The sequence below is a fragment of the Zootermopsis nevadensis genome, unplaced genomic scaffold (assembly GCF_977971745.1).
Source record: "Zootermopsis nevadensis isolate Lab colony 2312 unplaced genomic scaffold, Znev_1.0 Znev_ptg000006l, whole genome shotgun sequence".
In the NCBI taxonomy this organism is placed as follows: Eukaryota; Metazoa; Arthropoda; class Insecta; order Blattodea; family Termopsidae; genus Zootermopsis; species Zootermopsis nevadensis.
The window spans coordinates 13,558,564-13,584,017 of NW_028259138.1; the positions used below are offsets into that span (position 1 = coordinate 13,558,564).

The following is a 25,454-nucleotide window of genomic DNA, read 5'->3' on the forward strand; positions in this document are numbered from 1 at the left end:
AACTAACTTTCACCTTGGTTTCCCCATGTAACATGATTCCATGACACCAGTTTCAAAGACAGACTGAAAAATCAGTTTGTCCTTAAAGATATCCACAGATCTTACAGTCTAAAACTGGATTTATTGATGTACAAATGTGCGACTAAACCAACCTTTGGCATTCTTACAGCAAAATTAATAAAATTACAATTATATTAGTACAATATTTCATACTGGAGGAATGTAGATAGCACAGGCATAAAATACTTCAATGTCAGAGTTATGACTGTAATGTGTTTCTTATAATTTTCTCCCTTGGTGTATGTTCCTTCTACTTTCTGTTCATTTAATGTCTTAAGACACTAAACCTGGCCTGAAATTCAGTAATTGCTGAATTGTACACTTTACCAAATTAGAAAAAACATATACTGAGAGATTCAGAGATATTGAGGGGGGGGGGGGGGAGATAAAATCTATACCAAAGAGCTTATAATTTGTACTCTTCACTAATGGTTAAAACTCAAGAAGGATGAGAAAAGTTGTGCATGTAGCGCACAGGAGAAAAAAGAAATTCATCAAAGAATTTGGTTTCAAAATATCAAGGGAAAAGCCCGCCTGGACACAGGTGGGAGGATAAAATTAAACGAGATTTCAAAGAGTTGTGAATATGTAAAGTAATAACTCAGGGTAGGGTTGAGTCCAATGGTGGAATTTTCAGAAAAGTAATGAACATTAGGTTCCATAAAATTGAATCTTTGGACCATCTAATCAAGGAGTTGCTAACAAGAATGTGCCATAAGAAAAACACTTGTTCACAAAGTTATATTACAAAAGGTTTTAAGACAATAATTTGTATATAAATTTGTAATATTATATAGTGCATGATGAACAGGAACAGACATTGGCAAACTTTAGATAAATATGACTCCGACATTCCTCACATTTGAGAGTAAATTTTTATCAAAGAAAAGGAAAGATAAAGGGATCTAGAAAAATGTACATTGGATCTGGCCAGTCTCAAACCAGAGGCCTCTGTAACATGATTTGAGGTTCTCATGGTGGTATGAAGATCGCTGTCTTCTGGATTGTAGGGCCATGCAGTGTGGCAGAAGTTCACTAACATTTCAGAGGTCCTCCTACAGCACTACAAACCATAAGACAACCATCTTTACATGCCTCTGGCTCAGCGGTCCAGCAACTTATCCCAAGACCACTACTTCCCCAGATCAAAGAGTCTGCAGACCAGCAATTTATACTAACCTGGTGTTGTGCAAACTGTTTTCACTGTGACACACCCAAAGATACATGATGGCACACCACAAAGTTTCACCACACAAAATTCTGGTGTCACCTGAAAAGCTAACCTTAGAAAGTTGTCTTTAGGGCCAAGATTGGTTTTGTGTCAGTGTAACTGAATAAACCAATCACAACCAAAAATTAGTTCTTAAAAGACAGAAACAGATATTCAATGAGTTACCTTGACGGTAATTTTGCAGCACAAGTTTACTAAGTGTTTTGAGCGTGCTCTTCATTTGATTAAAATAAATTTATTCGAGAACTTGTACCTGGAGATCCCTAACATTTGGGAGCAAATTTACACATGGCCCAGATTGTGCCCTGTTAACGTTCATCTCACAGAGATGGAAACACAATATTAAATGGTTATATGCAGATGAATTCTAAATATTACATGTGATGAATAATGAAATATCACATTTCGGATTCCCAGAATTCAGTGTGGAACAGCCTGACGGAGATGTTCAGGGCGATAATAGTGGGCCTGGGCTGCCAATGTAGGATGCAATGGTGGAGGAAAACATCGTACATGCTCAACTGCCATCACATCAGAGTCACTTGATTTCAGGAACTTGTTGAGTACTGCAAATATCTGTGAATTGAGCACTTGGAAGCGGCGAATGCGGTCCACCATCCTTTTCAGAGCCTATCAATAAAAACAAAATATTTCCATTAAACAAATACCAAGTTAATGAAATTTAGGATTTTCAAAATATTTTTCATGCAGTAAAATCCCATGCTGGGTCTGCTGATCTTGAACCTGAAATATATGGTGTAAATCTGAGTGTATTAGCTCCAGATTACAAGGTACCTTCAGACCAACATTTTAATATACTCACAATTCATCGCCCTGATGACGGAGGCAGTATGACCTCTGAAACGTTGGTTAACATCGACCAGACTATACAGCGCAACAACCCAGGAGACAGAAAACTTCATACTCACAATTCCTTTAACATTTTCGTCTTTCCCATCCACACGCTGCACACGTAGTATATGGTAGCAGAAGTCAAGTGCCTCAAAGCGTCGCTGCTGTCCCAACAACACTATCATGGTGCAACCTGCCCAGTTCAGCCCTTCACCAAACAATTCCCTGCAGAATAGTACAAAGTATGTTTTGACTGAACATAATTTTACAGCTACATGTGAAAGGAAATGAACTGGATCAGGACACGTTCCAGTTCATGTTTCATAAAAGAATACTCCTGCATAAAGGGCCACTAGTACCAACTGCATAACGTGAGTTGGTTCAAGACACATCTGAAATTGTGCTAGTTAACAGAAATATTCCAATGACATGCCAAAAATTTAACTCCAGCCACCTAGTCCAAAGTTTGTCGCTTTACTGGCAGAACAAATATTACTCATTATTTCAATACATGACAATCTGCATACTTTACGAAATACTGCGCATAATTTAGTAAATAAATGCTCTTATGCCAGTAAACAATCCACAAAGTCTGAAAAACAAATTAATGTTTCTATTCAGCATCTCGTAACACTGGTGATGAATCTTCCACAAAAAACAAGTAATTTATAAATCAGCTAAATAAACATTAACCGCTCACAAAGAAAATGTACCATGAAGTTAGTTTAAGTTTCACGAACACAGAAAATTGAACTTCCACTTACTCAACAGTGAATTCGGTGTCACCTACTGGAATACAGTACACAAACTGCAAGGCAGACCACAGTCTGTGGAACTCTGTACATTCATCAACATTGAGGACACCATTTGCAGGTGGGGGGCCAACCCAAATGGGGTCATCCAGGAAACTGCGCAATCGACTCAGGACAACTTCAAAAATGGACAATCCACAGCAAAGACGCTCCCTTGTCAACAGATCACCTTCACGTGCAATCATAGCTTGCTGAAATAATACAATTCTCATTCATAAACCCTAAATGTCAAGCCTCCGTGTCTTCAAGAGATGTGCTGCCATCTTGCAACTACATACTACTTAGTTATAAGCAAAACACACACATGCACACAAAAAACAAACAAAACCAAATATTCATCTCACTGAAAAGAACAATTTTGATCTGAAACACTTCTCAATTTGGTGAAATTTGAAGTGACAATTTACCATAAACAAATTTTCCCACGCTTGGCATCACAATTACTGATAGAATGCAGAAGTAATTTTAATGGCATTTCACTATAAACAGAAAACCATACCTTGGGAGTACCAAGCTTCTCAATGTTGGGAACAATCTGAAGAGCTGCATACTTGGCTTCCAGTCGCTTCTGTTTCGTCTCAGGCTTCTCACCATCTGCACGAATGTAAATTAAATCTTAACTCGGCACTAGTGATGGAAATAACAACAATAAAACTGAATCTAATATGAAAATAAGATGGGATAAAACAACAGATGAAAACATCCCAAGTCCTTTAAAATACAGAATATTTTAAAGTAAACTAAATGATACCCAAAATCACATAAGTGAATGGCTACAGTGTATTCAGCATCGTTATTACTGACTGTAAGAACAACAAGTTCTTCCAAAATTACTACGGTCAATTTTATCACCCTCTTTATAAATTAGATACTTTCCTTATTCCACATAGCATTAATGCACTCATGGATCTCGGAATGTAATGTTTTACTTCCATCTTGGATCAATTATGCTGGAATTTTAACAAAACCTGGCAATTTATACCTTTTAAACCTTTCAATAGCAATTTCAACCTCAAAAGAACAAGGCTAAGATACTAATAGCTAAGCTGTATGACCTCAGCCTGCCTAACGTATTAACCCCATGTGCGTTCAATAGCTAACAGGTAATTAATCCACAAGTTGGTAACCTTTCCTAATTCAGTTGTGCTTCTATACAAGCTTCTAACATTAACTGAACTAAATCTGTGTAATTCACAGCTTCCTCCTTAATTTGAAAAAAGCGTTCAAACATACCTTTGCAGTATGGCCTCGGTAAAATGTTCTGGAATGGGGCTGCATGCAGGAGGTCACACACTTCTTCCTGCGACAACGCTTGCTCCATCAACAGGCAGAACAATATCGTGTTCCCGAATTCACGGAAGCTATGAAACAACTCGGTTCGTGCATCTGGATACTGGACAATATCATTCAGTTGAGCGTGATAATATCCAAGCACACCTGAAAATTCCAGTGAGCTCCATATTTTTCTGAATTTAAGCCACGAAGTTAATTCAAAGGCGACTACGTTTTAAAGAACACACACCTTTTCTGTCCCAAAGCCTTATTAGCTTACAAATATTTGTAATATACATATATAAAAAAAGATGAATAACTTACCAGGAGAACCATAGTCATATCTAGGCAGTTTGCAAATTTTGGGCATGGCTTCCATTAAAGTTTTTGTGAACTGCAACAGGTTTCCTTGCACCAAGCTCTTGACTATTTTGAGCAGTTCTTCCATGACAACTGCAATGCCTTGGTAACCCAACAGCCGGCACATAGTCCGGAAATGGGTGGCACCCACAAAACCTGGTGACACATCGAACATTAAATTACTTTAACACTTCAAATCAGAACATAATTTTCCACATCTTTCACAATGCAGCACAGGTTCATATGCAAGAATAAATAAATGGAAAGAAAATTAATCATGAAAGTCAAATTTCACGCCACTGGTCTACTGTTTAGTGCTTCCAGGCTTGATCTTGATCAGAGCCACGAGCATAAAAAAATAAGAATACCATCAGAATGGCATTCTCCTCAGTTCTCCCAAAAGTGCTCTCCTTGTACATGTGCCTTTCTCTCTCATGCCTAAATTTCTGCTTAATGTGTCAAAATAAGCAAATAATATGATGGAGGCAGTACGACCTCTGAAACATTGGTTAACATCGACCAGACTACACAGCGCAACAACCCAGAAGACAGAAATCTTCATACTCATCGCCCTGATGATGGAGGCAGTATGACCTCTGAAACGTTGGTTAACATCGACCAGACTACACAGCGCAACAACCCAGGAGACAGAAATCTTCATACTCTGATGACGGAGGCAGTATGACCTCTGAAACGTTGGTTAACATCGACCAGACTACACAGCGCAACAACCCAGAAGACAGAAATCTTCATACTCATCGCCCTGATGACGGAGGCAGTATGACCTCTGAAACGTTGGTAAACATCGACCAGAATACACAGCGCAACAACCCAGAAGACAGAAATCTTCATACTCTGATGACGGAGGCAGTATGACCTCCGAAACGTTGGTTAACATCGACCAGACTACACAGCGCAACAAGAGGTTGATAACAGCCAGATCTTTACTAGCTCATAGCCGTGTGCAGATGTGCTTTTTGCCACTTCGTTTCGACTATTTAAGGATAAGGGACAGGCTGACTCACCTGCATACTGTCCATATATGGTGCTATAGGCCAAGTTCAGTTGTTTGCTTCCCCACAGATAGTGATGACCCATTTGCGGAGGTTTGTCCCGATGCACTGGTTGAGTGAATGTAATACCACGGCACTTGACAAATCTTGAGGGTGAAGGAAGAAGAGAAACACAATTTAATTCATTCTAAAGGGTTCTTACAATTACGTATTGCAATCTGGATAACTGAGCAGGTGCCCTTGTGATTGACTAGATAGCACAATTAATCCACTTCTGACTACCATCACCTTCAAGATGTGGTTTTTGCCGTGACCAAACAGTTTAAATATAACTGCCACTTAAATGCAACTGTGGTGCCATTTAACCTTAATTGCATTAAAATATGTGATTTAAACCCCATACTATGGGCCTGCCCGTTAATATTTTCTTTAGCACATACGCAGAGGAAACGAAGTCACAGAGCAGTCAACATCAAAACTGCAGACCACATACTGTGTCATGAACCACGACAGACATTATTATTATTATCACAAGCATTAAAACAATACTTTTCAAACTTTATTACTCTACATAAGCCTTGAAACAAGAATATAATATATACACCCAAAATTAAGACTTGTTCAGAAGATTTTTCTCATAAAATTCCCTACTTTTTCCTCTTCTCACTTTGCTTGGTACACTCTCCTTTATCTTAATTCTTACATAGTGTTTCACAAATAATGTTTTCTTCTGAAAAGAAAGAAACTCTTAAGACTCTTAGCTGGATATAAATGATAAAAAAATACTGACATATATGACAAACTCAAGGTTAGTATCACATATAAAGAAATTACTACAGTTAAGAAGTGATGGAAAGACCTAGCGATCCCAGAAAAATAATTTTTAGGTCAATATATGAATTCAGTTGCCTCACCTGCAAAGACAAAAAAGTGGCAAGGAACCTAGTGGAACTATACACCTCAAAAGGCAACATTTGTAAAAGCAACTAAGTACAACACCAACCAAATAAATGCATTTTGTTTTAAAATAATGTCTAGGAATAATAATAAAAAAAATGTCAATACAAATTTTTTCTGGAAAACCCCAAATATTTTCTGCACTTTCCCAAGATTTGTAAAGCACAGTTCCAAAATCACTGCATTAGAATTACACTGTACCGGTTGGTTGCTGCATTGTAGCAGTAGTTTGGCAGGAAATCGTAATTGAGTTCCCAGAAGACGTGAAGTGTGATACGACCATAAGGAGCCAGTACATTGTGATTAGCCTCTCTGAACATGGCATCATAGTCATCCAACGCAAGATGCTTTGACAGTAATTTGTGACATAATCGGTTCACCTGCAGCAGTCCATCCAATTCCTGCAACAGAAAACAAATTCCTGAAGTTATCAGTGTCCACAACACGTAAGACGAAAGACTACAAGGGGAGAAAATACACAAAACAGAGACCAGAGACAGTGGATACAGATACAAATAATTTTGGGAATGAAGATGACTGTCTTCTGGGATACTGCACCGTGAAGTCTGGTAGAAACTGACTGTTTCAGAGGTGTTTAATGCCTCCAGCACGTATCAAACAGTTGTAAATTTCTACCAGACTACATGATGCAATATCCCAGAGGATAGTAATCTTCAAACTCAGTGCCATGCGAACCTGAAATCAAAATTAACAATTTACGGAAAGTATTCAGAGCACAACAACTCAGTTATTGCCTCCAGATTTTAAATTCACAAATGCTCTCTTGTAAGCAGAAGCAGTATTGGGAGACTGTTCCATCACAACAAGCTGTTTGACCAATGTAGATGATGCCAGAGTCGTCTTGGATTAATGACCTATGGCACGAGTGTACAGTGCCTCTCAAGCTATATGAAGTCATTATGAAGAATTCCCCATAGGGCCAGAGGATTTTTCCTCTAGTCTGTTGCTGTACCTTCTGGTTAGTAGCCACCATATATTTTTGCTATTTACATAGTAAATGATGGTTAATAACGTACAGACCAAGAGAAATTACTCACCACAATCCCTGTGATGTCACCTGCTTCAAACTTGCTGACTGCTAGATCCAATGATTTCTGCATATCAGCATTGATGCGCTGGGTAATCAGCTTGTTGAGGTCAATAGAACGGCCCAACAGCTGAACATGTCTCTGTTTTAGAAGCGTTTCGTAACGATTTGCTCGAGGATAAGGCAGCAAGTATGTCCCTAACGCCACGCACTCCACCCGGAAACGTTTGTCCAGCAAGATGCTGAAGAAAGCAATAGATTATTTAGGACACAAAACTCTGAAACACTCACTGAATAAAAGCAAATGGCGAACTTGTTGCTGGATTGCAATGATTTACGTATATTTCACCCCAGCAGTAATGTCGATTAGTGGTGATAGTTACTCAGGTGACAAAATTCAAGGTAACTACCTACCTACCTGACAAACTACACGGTATAGGACTTTCCTTCAGCAGTTAATATTTTTTCAGCTGATCATGAAACTTAATCAGGGAACACAAACATTGTGGAAACAAAACCTGTCTATTGGACTATATATAAGCCAGTTAAATGTGGTTTATATCTTCACAACACATTTCTGTAAGATAAATATTAATATTATCCTCCTATCTACACCTACGTCTTACAACTGGGCTCTTCTCTTGTGGGTTCCCAATCAACATTTTGTATAAATCCTAAAATATTATGAGAAGGGAAATAAAAGAAAAGCTCGTCATTAAAAAAAATACTTACCTTTACAGAACAAAACCTATTATTCTATTATTTACCTGGCTGCTAGTTGCTTGTAGTGGGCAAAAATCTGTTCACTGAGCTTGTAGACAAACTGATCAAAACAAAGATTAACTTCAGCTTCCACTTCATCATAGAGGAATTGCTTGCGAAACACTGTGAGGGCGTATACTGCGCTGTCATTGTAGAGGTCCAGTGGGTACAGCACATACCTGTACATATTGCACGTAAATCATATTATGAACAGTTTTACATCTATTCATGGACAAACCCATGCTAACTGTAAGATAAATCTACCTATAGTTAACTTACGCTCTTTTAGAGCACAATAAATTCTTTCCTTTGAATGTTGTCAGATAATATGCATTTGACAGCCACAAATTAAGCCATTTTTTTATGCTGGTTTGGTTCGTTCCTTCGCAAAATCAACCGATTTCTTATAGTCCTGCATGGGCATTAAAGGTAAACCTTTGTATTCTCTAGACGGGTGAACAGGTCATATAAAGGAACACTGAATCAAACAGTAAAAGTTCTCTGAAGGTAAGGTGAAAAAACATCATTCTAATATCACTTACTCCATCATGGATGGTTCTTTTGTTCTGAGGATGTGATCAGTGAGAATCCATGGCATCGACATCTCGATGGGAAACTGCAAATGAGAATCAATTCATAACAAATATTGATCCATTTGTTACAATATGTAACAAAAACATCAAGTATAGAGGTATCTGCTTTCATGTACAACCCCACATACTTCATGCTGTGCCGTAAATAGGCAATATCGTGCATTATTCAGCATATTTAAAAATTGTGAGTGGCAATATTACCTTTGGAATGTCTGTTCACATGCTCTGTTTGTGAGTTTTAATGACAATGTGTCAACTAAAGACATTATTTGGCACTGAATAAGAAGAATGGATGATTATGTACGTAAACTCAAACAGAAATAGGGAGAGTATTTAGCTGGTATACTATCCAAGATCTGAATTCCATACCTACCTAATACAAGCCATATAAGGTAAAGTACTGCTGTGTCGACAAATGTACTTTCTGCATTAATAAAGTTCTCCTTTGGAAGAATGAGTTATGGCATTAAACTTTACTGAGTTAACTAAATTCTGATATAAACTGAACTTCACACAAGGGCCTAAGTATTTTGAGATATATTTAAATTATACTGTGATAAAAAATTTAGCATAATAAGGAATCACAGATAGCAGTCTGACTCTAGTCTCTCAACTTTAATCCCGATTTTCTGCTTTCTGCTAAATTTAACAACATTCCACAGTATTTAAATGAAAAGAATGGAAATTGTTCGTGTACCTCAAAGCCTAATACTTGAAAGACGAGCTTAATTCAACATGGAGACAGAGCCCTTTCTTTCTGACCCAAAACTACTTGCTGCAAGGGCCTGTCCAAGTAATAGAGTTTGCTGTCTCAAGTTACAGATTAAATCATCATTAAAACAAGAATCAAGCAATCAAAATCATTCTACTACATAACTCTTGCAGGTTACGAACAGCTCAAATTAAACAACACATAAAATAACTTGAAATCTAAAATATTATAAAAATTATGACACAAATCCTGTAATTTTACACAGGCTAGGTTAAAAATATTTATGTTTAGATATAAGGCTGGCACAAAGTAAAATTTTTCAATACGTAAGAGGGCTGTATGACACAGCCTATTTAGAAACATAGTATATGTACTCTTCCACTGTTAATTTATACTTCAACAGAGATAAAGACTAAACAATAACCATGTTTCAAATAAAACATCACATATTAAAACAGTATGCAGGGTAGTACAAACTGTTACAATACAAACACCATGCAACATTAACAACATACTAGGAAGCCAAATTGTTAACAGAAGAAATAGTGTCAGAATTTTTGACAGCTACATCAAGTGTTTAACAGCTGCCAATACTGCAAACATAATACTGCCCCACCCAGTTCTGTGGTACAGTGCAATACACAGTGAGCAACGAAGCGATACTTAACTGTTAAAGAACGTCTGCCAACATGGAACATGAATGTTCACCTTCATCACCAACACCACGAACGCCTGCAAACATTATTATAATCACATGAAATCCGGATGTCTATTTTCTTTGATAGCAATGTTTGCAGGCTTTTCTGGTGATGATAAACTCCATGTTCCATAATGACAGAGAATTTGGCATCTATTAAATGTAATTTTTATTACTGCTAAGCTTCTAACTTATGGCACAGAATCTTCCTGACTGAACAACTAATAGGTATTCCACTATTCAAGAAATACCATATAGATAATGTATATTGCATATACATTATCTTTACAAATTTTCTTGAACATTTTCATTTAAAAATTTCATTAGGATTCGTGTGGTTAGGTCTGTGGGCACACATTCTTGGACATTCTGTACAAAATATATATAAGGTTGCTTGAAACTTAACAACGAACAACCTAATTTTCCTACAAACTCAAAAACTTAGAACCAAGGCTACAGTAATGTGCTGCTTAGTCAGGGCCACGGCACAACTCATCGGGTGGTGACAGACAAGTATGGAGGAAGAGTGGAAGACTGAAGAACTTGTAAAAACCTGCTCTAATACCGCTCTGTCCATCATTAATCTCACTTTAAGTCCATTGGGATTGGGCCTGGGTCTCAGTGATGACAATTCAGCATCTAGCTGCATGACCTATGGCACAACCCACAAAATGTTTCTAACAGGATATAAACACTTCCTGGAAAATAGAATGGCAGTGTAAAAGTTAAGCCATGGCTCTCTAAATCTTGGGATTCAACCCCTTTAGCCCTTTTCTTAAGCATTAATAAAATATTTTGTCTGCGTCCAACCAATACCAACTGGGCTTGATGGCCAAAACAACGAGTTTGTGAAGTCATTTTATAAAATTAACAGAAAATCTGGGGGGGGGGGGGAGGGGAGACTTCAGGATCATTTTCATTTTATAAGAATTACCAATCGAGCTAATTCTGAGTTAAAAAGAAATTACTCAGTTACTGTTTCTACTGATCATTTGTGCAGGAATGTCAGTGTGTCCAAAATAAATGATGATAATTTTATACTCCACTGTAATAACCTTGTATATAATAAACGGAAATATTACATTTCAGATGAAGCACAGCTCTTCAAATTATACAATATTTAATACACATATTTCAACCTCTGTATATACTGTTTAGACAATTTTATTAGCCAAAGACAAGAAAGTTATGTTCTTGAAATGTGATATTTCCTGTAGGTAAAGGCACACAAAAAATCCAAAGTACCCACAGCATAACAAGATCAATAATGGCAGCAAAATCATGCATAATTCATCATCATATTAGATGTAAATTGTCTTTTACAATAAGTAGAAAACACAATCCTTTCACCTGTACTGCGGTTTGTGTGTCTCATTCCTCCGGTTTAATACTACATACATATTTTTTCAGATCCTGTAAGAGCTCATTCTTTCAATTTGTTCCTTCCTGGTAATGCATAAAAATTATTTGCACATTTAAAACTGTAATTTTTTATTAATATTTAGTCATGCATAATTTTTAACAGAAAACAGGTAATTTCAGTTTATTAACTTATTTTACAGAAACAAAATTAAATAAACCCTAACAACTAATTCAACTTCACTCCAATCTCTCTGACACAATTTCAAATGAAAAGATTTTACTGCAGTTATTATGGTAGTATGTTTCAACGGAAGTACAGTAAAACAAACCTATAAAGAAATCCCCAAGGACCTAAACTTTTCTTAATTTCAGACAAGTTTCTGTTTAACACTTACAGATAAAACAAAAATACATTGTACAATACAAATACAAACGTAAACATTCATATGAAATATGTACCCTCCTTCAGTTGTATTGCTTTATTTCTTTCGTCTTCTAGTAACAGAATCTTTGAGTTAGATCGGAATTTTCCTTCTAAGATAAACCACAGGAAGCACAGAATAATAATAATAATCCGTGGCGTAACAGCTCCAGAGAGCCAAAGCCAACTAGCTTGCCTGCTGGCCTCACGTTCACATGCCTAAGCAGAGGTGAACGCTCATCCAACCAGATACAGGGTGACGTGTGGTCAGCACGACGAACCCCCAGCCATTGCTAGTTTTCCTGACCGGATTACGCTACCCATTGTAGCTCCCCAATTTCCTCACGATGCTGGGTTGGCACCGGTCCCATACACTGGTCGAAAGCTCATGAGAAAATTTCTTCTTCCCCGAGACTCGAACCAGCGCGCATTCCGTATCACCGGTCTGAAGCATGATGCCTCAGACCGCGCGGCTACGGCGCGAGACCGGAAGCACAGAATAGAACAAAATAATATGCGAAGAAAACAATTCATATTTAAACAAACTACTGCGTTTCATTCTTGTTTCCAAGTTAAGCTGTTTACATTTCTTAATTAGAGAAAATGCTTTAAACTTCAACTTCTGTACTCCACCAGTGAGTTACAGCCGACTGCTAGCACACATCATGTAATGCAGCCCATATTCAAAGTAACCACAATATCTACCAACTACCAGCTCAAGTTAAGCTACACGGAAAGATGAAAGTTCAGATCTACTGTATCATATGTTAGACCGTGTTCTATAAATATACTATGTGTTCATACCTTCCACCATCCTATGAGACAGATGTACTACATATCTGATATCAGAATTAATACTGCCATTAGTGAATTATACTAAACATGACATAACATAACAAAACACAACACACTTTGGTACAGCAGAGCACAAAAAAATCCAGGCCAGCTGTGCAGCGGCTGCAATACAGAAACTAAGCAACCAGCCATCCAGAAAATCAATTTCAGCAAACATGCCAACTAATAAACAACATACAAGTAACATAACACGAGAAACCCGGAGCATGGGATGCTGACAGTAGCAATCCTGTGTCAAAAAAGTCAACATGCAGAGATACTGACTCTACCACACAATTAAATTAAATTAAATTAAATCCATGGCTTAACAGCTTCAGAGAGCCAAAGCCGACTAGCTTGACTGCTGTCCTCACGTTCACATGCCTAAGCAGAGGTGAACGATCATCCAACCAGATATAGGGTGACGTGTGGTCAGCACGATGAACCCCCAGCCATTGCTAGTTTTCCTGACTGGATTACGCTACTCATTGTAGCTCCCCAATTTCCTCACGATGCTGGGTTGGCACCGGTCCCATACACCGGTCGAAAGCTCGTGAGAAAATTTCTTTTCCCCCGAGACTCGAACCAGCGCGCATTCCGTATCGCCGGTCCGAAGCATGATGCCTCAGACCGCGCGGCCACGGCGCGGGACACAATGGCAACCTAAATTAGAAATGAAACAGCACTGGAACTTTGGCCACAGTCCTTAGATGTGTACCAGTAATAGTAAACATCCTGAGTATTGAAATGAATTCAAGTCAGAAAGTAATATCCAAAGAACGAAGTGCGATATATGGATTATGATTTTCAGTAAAGCCATCTCAAGCTATACACTGAATTAGATAAAATTATGTTTCAGCTTTCTCTGCTTCCATTCAGCGGTGAGTTGAATTGGTTAATGCTGTTTTTTCACTGAAACTGCTTTCATGATAAGCATTTGGTTTAAATGGAAATGACAAGTTTTATATTTTGTTTTCAACAAAAACACTTATTATATAATGTGGGTTAAAATGAAAAAGCAAAGTGGCATGTCTTTGGTTTCAATAAAATGATGTAAATCATATCAATTTTGGTGCAATCAAAAAGTGCTCCAGGTGCATGCCTCTAATTTGAATCAAACTGCTACAATTTGTATAAATTTATTTCTCTTGGTTCCCATACAATTTACCCCAACCTCGATGACAGCAAAGACAAGCTGGAATTTTATTTAAACATCACAGTTTATAGTCTGAGATACTTCAATGATACAGAACAACACGTGACTGTAACGACACTGAACAAAACTAACCAAAAATCCGTTACTTTCCATCAAGCGAATATTATAAAATTTCTGTAAACAGTCTCAAGTTTTCTAAAATTTCACAGGTTGTTGACTTTTAACCACAGGATTACTTTTTGAATGAGACAAATGGATGGATGGTCTACCTGGATACGTTTCTCCATGGTGATGAGGTCACTGCATTCTTCATTATGTTGATGTCTCACAGTACACTTCTATTCCGCGCCAATAACAAAACAAGACACCAGCACCATTATACAACCTAGTGCGTACCATACACACGCAAAATATTCAATTTGCATTCTGTTACTACTGTCTGCTTGTGATGACACCAAAAACTCTTTGCAAATTTCAGAAAATTACAGCACTTCCTTCAAGAAAACTGTATTCCAGCTGTAATATGACAACAGCCAACTGCTGCGTCCAATATAACATATTATTAGTATCAGACACAGTGTAGACCACAAAAATAAGTACGTTCAGTGTGCTTAATAAATAAGCTGTTGCTCCTTTTACAGAATGAAATGAAGTGCCAGACTGAGTCAAAAGGTTTTAGTCAAGTTGGCATAATTTTATGAAGCAATTAAAGCTGTCTCATTCTCTAAGATCCATAAGTGTGATAATAGTTGCGACAAGTTAATGTAGGTTTTCATTGTATCTACTGTCTTATATAAGATACTGTTTATGCAAGTTCTTAAACACACTCGGCACAGATACGATCATACACACCATGACATGTGACCATGTGACAAAGATTAACCACTGCATCCTACACACAACACAGGTCTTCAGAACTGCAGTATTCTAGCACATATAGGCTGACACAATAAAACATCATAAATCTTCATCCTTTATTTCATTCTTGCAGAGAAAATGAGGCAGATATAGTTTCATTGCAAAGAATTTCCAGACATATTTTATAAAACATGTTTTGGTTCAGTTTGGCATCCCCATGTCATTCTGTACAAAATATACTTATTTTATAAGCACTCTGTATAATTAATTATTTTATAAAGATTCTGTATAGTTAAGAAGAAAATATTGTTTATAATGTCAACTGTAATATGCAGCAAGTTTGTTTTCAGAGAACCACCCATTGCCGTCACCGCATTTAAACTACCAAGTTATCTCTGTGTGTTTACCCGGCTACCACGTCGTAAAGACAAAAGGCATACAGAGAAAGAAGCCTCACACATTCTAAAAACTCAGCATTAGATGGAGTGGTCAGCTTTATTCTCTGGCTTCCTTTACACCCACAGTCATCCTGGTACCCATTGGATAGGAGGCTGGGTGGCCCCAGACCTGTACTGGACATGGTGGAGAAGAGAAAAATTACCGTAATACCTACTGAGGATCAAACTCCCAGTGATCCAGTCCACAGACAGTCAATTTAATGACTGGCTTAATACATCTCACCACTACGAAAACAGTGATTACAAAAATTACATACAATACATCTACAAAATAACATTCAGTTTATAACAAATATCATCAGAGAAGAAATACTAAAAAAGGCCAAAGGTACATCTTTTCTAAACCACACCAAAAGCCCACACTAAATTTCTTGGCAATCATAATATTAAACTTAATATTAATATACTGGTAATCCCACACAGTGCACCATAGTCTTGTCTTCTAACAGAGAGAGCATTCTCCGCTTACCTGTATTCTACGACCCATGGTCATCTCAAGATAGAACTCTCGATACCACAGCTGGGACAGGTCACAGCAGTCTTGCAAGGAGGCTAGAAATAAAAACCTTTTCTTGTACCAGATCTGGAGACTTGGTCAAATGTTATTCAAAGTTTAAATACTTTTCGATACAAATGAAATATTCACTTACAATGTGTGGTTCCCACGTCATGTGTCTATCTAAAACAAACCCTAGAAATCTGACAGTCTCCATTTATGAAAGAGGAAAAGTGGTTTGGGTAGGGAAACACACCTCGAAGTCTGCTGAAATGGATATAAGCGGTCTTCGCAAACAAAAATTTAAAACTATTATCCTTACTCCACAGTGACAACCAGATGATGGTTAGCTGGAATTATTGTTCTATGGCTGGGAGAGATTTGGATCTATATCCCATATCGCCGAGCTGCGTCATAGGCTTTTTCAATGTCAAAGAACACCCCACCAATACAGCAATACAGTATAAGATTAAAACTGAGATCTCCACAACTCACCACTGAACGCCAGCATGTAATTCCAGTAGAACGATGTCTTGTGGAATTGATCAATCTGTACCAAGTACTGACCATCAATATCCTTGCGTAAAGTCCGTTTACCACCAGACTTGTCTGCAATCAATGACTCCAACATGGTTCTCACCATGTATAATTGAGTGGATGAGGGCCCTACACAAATAAAATCAGATACGAGAAAAATGGAAAACTGAATTTGTATATAAGTTATGTCCTAATATGAATCACAATTGAGAAAGAAGGATTCACATTTTAAATATAGTCAAAACTTACAAAATTATGGGTTATGCCTGGAAAATATGTTGTTTGGTAAACTTAAGAACTTAGGAGAAAAGTAAAGTTCACAGAATATAAAACAGACTTACATGTTTATAAATAAATAAATACAATTAACTCAAATAATAATAAAAGGTGCGAAGAAATGAATTAACTAAATAAAGAATGGGAAGCACTTTGAGTTACTGGAGGCTAAACGGGATTAAAGAATATAATTAATAACGTATCTAGTCAGTTCATGGCTACTTGACAAGCAAGTACTAATGTGAACAGCGAGGAAGCATATTTTTCCTGTGCATAAGCAAAAAGTAAATGCAAAGGGCAATACAAAACTTATTAAATTGTGCCGAAACAGTCCATATCCGACAAGGATACACTAGATACGACACGGGTTAGTTAAAGATTGCATGTCTAGACACAAATAATTAAATATATTATTACACAAACCAGATGAAATACAATACGGAACTTACCAACATTTCTGCGAGGTACTTTAATGCCAAAACCATTGTCTGGGTCTTTCTTGCCCTTTAACGCTGGGTCCGCTTGTGGCTCGACACCTCGTTGCCAATCAGCGCAGGTTTCACGCACAGACACAATGATACTGCAATAATCAGTCACCCTCATGGATTACTCTACTGGCCTGTTACAGCCCCTAACGTAATTTTTAAGATCGTATTTAAACAGAGCTAGTCTTAAAACTGGTCTTTGCACCAAATCCACAGACATCTAGGTTGTTATAAATATAAAATATACATCTCATTAAGATCCACATACCTTATTTGAAACATTTTTTGGTGTAAATTTAATTATATATATGAAGAAATAATTTATGACTGTGCAGTGTAATTAGCTTTCAAATAACAAATTTGTATTTGTAATAAATCAATAACAAATGCCTATGAGACAGAAAACATAGTTAAAGACAAACACATTTACAAATTATGTGAACTCCATTGCAGAATACCTTTCCATTCTTAAGTTCAGCATTCTGATCTGCGTAACATAACTCGTACTGACATCATTTTATAAAATCAAATGTAACACTGATCTAGGAATAGACCCGGAATTTTGACCACCTTATGCAGTACGCTACTAGCTGAGACTGGAAATGTCAGATTATTCTAAGGATATTAATGACATTTCTTAATTAGCTGCAGAGGATAATTATTGCTAAAAGGTACAAGAGGATTATTACGTATGGTGAAATGAACAGGACTCAGAAGAAAGTGCTTATGCCATGTTAGAAGTCACTAAACTGTATTACGAAGAAATGCAATTAAACAAATACTGACCAGATAATACCAAAATGAATTATTCTTGAGTTACCAGCCATGTCAGGTGGCTGAAAGGTGAAAACACCAATGTTTCGAAGACCCATATTCGTCCTCGGGGTACTGAAGCCAAAGCATCAGATCATTCAGATAATTTCAAAGACATACTAACCTCCTAATAAGATCCTTTTTGTTTTTTATGGCTTTGCGGAGTGGTTCACGTAGCAAAAGTTGTATAAAATCCTGCAGCTCAGCATAGATATTGCGACGGATAGCATCAGTAAATACGGTTTCCATCCGTGCCATAAGAACTTGCAAGCCTTTGATCATGGCTATTACTTCGATCAAGGCAAACTTTTCTTCATCTGTATAATTATACCTTGTGGCCTGTAACAAAGGATATCAAAACACTGATTCAAATTTGTAACATTTTAATTTGCATTACTGTAACTGTAAGAACTTGCGTAATTCATTAGCTAAAGGTACCACAGTACCCAAGGATCATACCACGTATATTTTGGAATAAACACGCAAAAACTGATATTGTCACCACATACATACTCTCTCATATTCCTCAGCCTCCTGAGGACAGTCTTTGTTTTGATGGTGATCTGTGGGATGAAGAAGTTTCCATGAGTACAGTTCTGTAACAACACTGGTCCATTCAGAAAGCAACTGCAGGCCGCGGAGTGCTAGATCCGCTGTCTCTTTATTCTCTGCGTCACTACGAGTCTCCTTGTATGTTGTAGTAACCTGTAAGAGATTTCTGTGGTAACTCTGACATTCGCTTACAGTAACGATGCCCAAGTCACGAAGGGACAACTATTACAGTGGTCAGGATGAAACTGTGCATCCCAGATCCATTACAAAAAGCAGGGGTTCAGACGGATAGCAGTTAAGAAAGCATATAGTGTCCATGCTTACACAAAATTTCCCAGTGGAAATACTTTTGTAGCTTGCCGTCTTAGTCGCTACATCAATAATGTCATCAATTTATGTGCTGTATGTGCTTATTTTCCTTCTACCCGCAAACTAGAGTTGTGGGTAAACACACGGTTTGGTTCCTGGCCATTGTACTCCTCGTGGAGAAAATGCCACCACTAAGAATTAAGTTAAGTTGGTTTTAACTCTGTGAATTATACAGATCACCCAGTATTGTTAGACTAGTGACATGAAGTAGGTTAAAATGGGCCGGATATGTAAGATGGTGCAACAAACGAACCTGCATTTGCCACATGTTCGCTAAAGCATGACAGGTAGAACAGAACTCACCTCATTACTGTACCGTGCCAATTCACTGATGTATTTGACGTGATCTTCTCGTATCTGTGGCAAATGCACCATGAGATCTGCTTGAGGACTGATGCTATTGGAGCTGGACAGAGGCCACTTAGAAGGATCAAAATGTTTACTACGCTTTATGTAATTGAATGGAGCAATTTGCATATCACCAAACAAAGGAACCACCTCCAGATTCTGTAAATGAATCAAATTCTTATCACAGTATGCAGTTAAATGCTTTTATAATTCCACTACATCATAAGATATCAATAAAATGGACATTAAAATATTTTCAAATTTTATTAAATATATTTCATTGTGTTTTGAATATGAGCAGGAAAAGACAGTCACTGAAATGACTAGTTTTGAATTTCATGGCTGGGGTTTGTTTATTCCTAATATACAGTTCTGTTTTATAAGGAATCATCATAGATGTTACGTGCAAACGGGAAGCACAACAACCAACCGGTAGTCTAGTGACTGGTATACAAGTTTAGTATTTAAAGGTTTCTGGGTTCAACTTTTATCACAGCCATTAATTTCAGGGTGGGAGGGAGGGAAACATAAACATGTCAGTATGTGACTTCGAGATTTCCGGCAACTGAATTCAATAAACTCCCCTTGGACAATGTAAAAAAAAGTGTGCAGTTCAATGAATCAACTACTGTCAGAAACATTTAGAGAATCGGCCAAAAATAAAATTCATTTACCTTGAAAATTCGGTCTATCTTCTCAAGTTTCAGTTTCTTCTTCTGATCAAGTTTGTTTATGTTACAGAGTTCACTGTCCATAAGAAAGAGGCCAAACCCCATTACTTTAACCAACATGTGTTTCTCAGTAGGAGTCAGATACATTTTCGTTTCAAACATGTGAACGCATATGTTGACCACATCTGCCAGCAACTCTTCATAGCCAGGAATTTTTTCCAAATTTTCTTTCACAGTATCTCGAATCTTATTCTGTGTTGCTAAGAACATGGAAAGGTTCTGGGACTCTTGAAGGGTCTGCGAATCTGCCATCACTTTCAAGAACTGTGCTGCCCTGCAACAGACAACAGACACTTTTGACATAAAAGTGAGACATTTAGTATCGTCGTGAAGTAAAAATTAAAATGATAAACCTTCTATTTTGTATTTCTGAAGGCACAAGATAATGTATGGGTGGAAAACTTGAAATGCTAGGAAATTTAAGGTGCTTATGGTTTAAGATTGAGTCTGTCAATAAACAATAATACTTATCCAATAAGCACGGCCTTAAAACCTTTGGACGAGCTTTGGTCACTGTATATAATCATTCATACAGGTTCTTGTATTTACAACCTGTAGAAACACACAACTTCAAAATCCCTTGCTTCTGATGCTGATTCACGGACATTGCAAAACATTTCAAAACACACAATTTATTATATAAGGAAAGGGAAGTCTGCCATTTTTCTGTGCATGTAGAGGGGTATTTAAATCAGAGTGTTTCGGTTAAGAAAAAATCCGTCAACCATGCAATCAATTTATTTATGATTGATTAATTTTTATTTTATATTTATCAAATTTGAAACTATGCCAAACAAAATTTGCAGAAGTAGAACTTTACAATACAGCAAACCTTAGTCCCAATGTGGGTTATACATTCCTCAAAACCTGTGTTCTCTGTGAATCCGTGCTGGACCAACTTCATATTGTATGGCACTACAACCCAGAAGACAGCCATCTTCATACTCACCGCCATGAAAACCTCAAATTCTACTTATAACAAAGTTGGTTATACAAATTTATATGAAAAGCTAAACCATCTATAAATTTTTAAACTATTTTTATATGCTACTACAGTGCGATTGCAGACCACATATAATCAAAATTTCCATTTCAGCAAACAATTGTTCACATTTATTTTCATCTGCATAATTGAGTGCATATTGGAAAAACCTGTACCAACGGAGGGTTTACTGTACAATGGTTACATATTCCAGCCTATTTCCCACACACTCACATTGTCTGCTACCGCAAAACTAATGTGTTGTATTAAACTAACCTGTCACATAAATTGAATTTGTCTGAAAAATAAAAAGATGTGTTCAAATATGATACCTGTATTTGTTCTAACTTCACAAGAACAACTACAGATGCCAACTGATAAATACTGGAACTATGTCAACAAGTGGGGAGGGAAAAAAAAGACTGTCATGATACAGTAGGATACACTGAAAAAATATACATAAAAAACATTTCTTTAAATTGTTTCCACTTTGATGGTAATATAAATCACATACAACTTCTGTTCTGAAATGCGGGAAAATATTCACATTTTTGGATGATAAAAATAAATAAAATAAGTTTTCAATTTCATTTAAAAATCCTCGTCTTTTTAAACAGAGAAATCACACGGCAATTAAGACATAAACTTACCGCCTGTACGTTGAATAATCATTCTTGACACTGGATTTCATATTCTTGAGCTCGTCCAAAACGGCAAACATATTGATAAACTTGCCAAGTGTCAGGAGGTAAGCTTCTGAAACAAAATCTTTTCTTTTTTCTTGATGACATAACCTTTTTACTTCTGCAGAGAACCTCTCAATAGCTTTCCGCTGTAAGAGAAATTACGATCCTTATACAGTAATAAGATAACATACTCGGCAATAATTTTTTGTTATAAAATCCACTCACAAATATGAATATTTTCCTTCCACTCACCTGGAAATACATGAAGTTCAGAAGTTTGTTTACCTCCGGTGCTAAAACCTCTACTGTCTTCTCGTATATCTCGACACGATTTGGCTGCTCATTTGATTTCGGCTGAGGAATGGCGCGTGAGCAGCACCGCCACGTGTACAACATTACAGCATGAACTAAACCCTCCTCAAGAAGCTCATTCTGTGTGCGCAGGAATATTAGTTACTAAAAATACGGATAAACTGTAACGTACATATTAAACACAGTGACACATGACAAAATATCATGGAAAAATTCCACATTTATTCACACTTCATTTGTTATCTTTCCAAATACAAAATGTCGTTGGCTGGTTACAGGTTTACAAAACATAATTCTCAAAAGCCTTTTCTACCTTCTTTACGAAAAGAGGCGAATCTCCGACGACACGTAGTTGCAGGAAGTCTCACGGACATGCACACGTGCCATGCCTACAGGGCATGTTATGGAACCATTAAAGAGTGTGCATGAAGTTTTGATGTGACTACACTGAGAAACTAGAACTTTCCCCACTCAAATTTTAAAATGGTTCTGATTTTACTTCTTTTAACCCAAGAACTCTTGTCGAGTAAGCAGGATTTCACAAAATCCCCTGAAAGATCTGTAAGACAGCGTACTTAATATGACTGGAGTCTATAAAATCAGTATTCACAGAATTTTGCAATATACGATCTGAAAACAATACTTACTAAGACTGAAGAATGCCATAAATAAAGATTATACATTTACTGTTTTGAATTCTTTGAGTGGTTTATATATTTGTAAAGAACACTCCATTTTGCATGTCTTCTCTTACAAGGTCTCCCGAATGATAATTTATTTGGCATAATCATATTAGACAGACACTTTAAAAAAATTCTACTATCATTCATGAGCATATTTCTGTTCCACATGCTAAAAATTAGCTCACCAAGCTTGCGTGTACAGTAGCTTCTTCAATATACTTTGCAATTCCTGTGACAAAACCATTCCTGTCTTCAAAGTTTGTATCAAAATTTGCTTGATACACCACAGAACATGGCTGAGCCTCAATACATGGCTGTTCGTCTGGTAATGTAAGTTCATCCAAAACATCAACATTTGACAAAGCATCAGTGAGTGTAACCTTTTCAGTAGCCATTGTTGATGACTGCATCTGAAATTAAACACAAAAAAGAACCCTGTTTAACACACAAGTTTAAATGTAGCATAACATGGAGGCTCTTTTTCATAGAAAAGCAAAAATCAAATACACACACAGATGAATATTAAATTACAAATCTGCAGGTAGTCTGAAAACGTCTCCCTCCTAGGCTCTTCGGTCCTTGGCCTCTTCACACATGGGTTTTCTTGATCTATTTAGACATTTGGTAGGACTCCTTGGATGAGTGATCAGCCTATAGCAAGACTTCTACCTATACAGCATACCACACTATAAAGACATGCACAAACATCTATGCCTTGAGTAGGATTCAAACCCATAATCAAGGCCCCAGACTGCATGACCACTGTCACTGGCATTAAAAATGTTTCCATTGTACAGATTGTACCCGCATAAAATTCAGAAAATTCAATTTGGGAGTAATGTGTGTTTGATGAATGTAAAATCAGTGGAGGTCTATGACCACTGCTGTACTGAGACTTGAATGTTTGTGATTTTCAGAAACACAGTTTACAGAATTAATTAACGCACTTTGGAGGTTCTACATGTTGCAAACCAAAATGTTATTTTAGAAATTACAGAAGGTATGGTACAAAATGTATTATATCCCTGTGAAATGTATGTTGGAAACACACCAGTTTCAGCAGCTACTGCAACAGCCGTGGTGAACAAAGTGGTTTTATTAAAATTGATTTTTTAACATCAGTTGACCTTCCATTAGCTGATCCAATACCCTGTTAGCCTTATCAGAGACTTCATGCCTGCAGAATATCCATCCAGTCCACAAAGAGATGAATACAATGTAAGAAAATGCTGCTTGTACTGTACTGCATATCACCACTTACAGGTTTTTATTCACTGATGCATGTTACATCTTTTCTACACAGTGATAACTGATTACATTTATCAATGTGATTCACAATGGTGTTTTATTATAACTTTTGAAAGATGCTGCAGACTCATCAGTTTCTTAATTTAAGACTTACGTGAAGACTGCAGTATGGTGCCACACAAATGCTGATTCCTTGTTACGTCTGGCTTAATTTAATTTCGTTTGGTTATGGTTCATTAGCTTAGAGAGACACATGACATAAATCTACACATTAAGTCTTTAATTTTATTTACAGACTTTTCAGTCTCAATACATCAGTAGGGAGCCTGTTATGGAGAAACAATTGTATTACAAACAGAAGGTGTAGTTTCATAACAAAAACTACATCTCAACCTCAGCACACAGTAAAGCATTTGCAAATAAAGATCAATATCAGACAGAGGAGGTTAATCCAAATGAATCCCACAAGGCGATTGGGTGGGAGGGGAACTGCGAATTATTATTCCTTTCCGACACAAATCTTGTATATTACAGTTATTTGCTACGTAATTTATCACATAAGAACATCAGTAAATACGATCTTTTGTCATCCCATTTCAGGAAGTACATCAGTGTGTATACGTCACTTTCGAAACATCACGAATCTTTCATATTTGACACAACGTAACAGACACATTACATAATTTTATTAACAACCACTGTTCCATGTTCTTTCAAGTAATACACCATACTTACATGTCCAGTTTCTGAATTACTCTGTTCTCTTAAAACGAAATTAATAAATCGCTCACAACTGCTTCCATACTCCCACACATTACTTCCTTCTCCGATCACACACCCTCCTCAAGGTAATAAACACTCAACACTACAGCTCCATGCTAACCAATGTACTCAATTCTCAGTCCACGCCTCTTCTTATTGCTGATAATATTATTATTTATTATGCATTTTTTTCACGAGGTGCACAAAGAGAATGATTTATGGGTTGTTCCTGTCTGTCTGTCCACCCGACTCAACACGAGAACCACTGGACGGATATGCATGAAATTTTATGTGGAGGTTGAGCAATTCTACACGACTTCTAAATATTTTGAGAGCGGTGATAACGAATGATTACATATAAATGTCAATAGGGCGATGTCATCAACGTACGTTCCGTGGATGTTAAGCAGTTCATGATGTCCATTGACAGATGGCAGCACGATTAATTCGGTAAATCACTAATGACGTTACGCATGACACACCATTTAAATATGCACATTGCACTGAAATATCTGAACAGAACTTTTATATGGTACTTATGAAATTGATTACATACACATCCTAGTTTTGTCATCAAAGCTGTTGCTTGTATCATTACATTTATCCTCAGTTGGTGCATGGGCATTTAGAACAAAACCTCTTAGTATTATGATGGGAACTTATTGACCCTACCTTCTTGAATGCTGAAATGGTCCCCTTACATACAAAAAAATCCT

The 25,454-nt window shown here is 37.0% G+C and overlaps 1 protein-coding gene across 3 annotated transcripts; it reads right to left on the bottom strand.

The window, feature by feature from the left end:
• Nucleotides 1-101: 101 nt before the first annotated feature.
• On the bottom strand, nucleotides 102-25,030 carry Cyfip (Cytoplasmic FMR1-interacting protein Sra-1). Of its 3 annotated transcripts, XM_022082548.2 has the most exons (24): nucleotides 24,712-25,030; nucleotides 24,131-24,302; nucleotides 22,914-23,138; nucleotides 21,986-22,165; nucleotides 21,698-21,879; nucleotides 20,009-20,339; nucleotides 19,290-19,493; nucleotides 18,579-18,770; nucleotides 18,190-18,404; nucleotides 17,217-17,347; nucleotides 16,450-16,620; nucleotides 15,928-16,010; nucleotides 14,412-14,480; nucleotides 8,910-8,983; nucleotides 8,373-8,546; nucleotides 7,616-7,847; nucleotides 6,759-6,958; nucleotides 5,613-5,746; nucleotides 4,552-4,743; nucleotides 4,189-4,392; nucleotides 3,455-3,549; nucleotides 2,908-3,146; nucleotides 2,221-2,368; nucleotides 102-1,921 (listed from the first exon to the last, which is right to left on the bottom strand). In XM_022082548.2, the coding sequence occupies exons 3-24, from the start codon at nucleotides 23,136-23,138 to the stop codon at nucleotides 1,712-1,714; spliced, it is 3,885 nt and encodes a 1,294-aa protein (XP_021938240.1). In that variant the 5' UTR covers nucleotides 24,131-24,302; nucleotides 24,712-25,030; the 3' UTR covers nucleotides 102-1,711. The 3 variants fall into 3 exon arrangements, with proteins under 3 accessions (XP_021938240.1, XP_021938239.1, XP_021938241.1); XM_022082547.2 differs by lacking the exon at nucleotides 24,131-24,302 and having other exon boundaries at nucleotides 24,712-25,029; XM_022082549.2 differs by lacking the exons at nucleotides 14,412-14,480; nucleotides 24,131-24,302 and having other exon boundaries at nucleotides 24,712-25,029.
• Nucleotides 25,031-25,454: the final 424 nt, after the last annotated feature.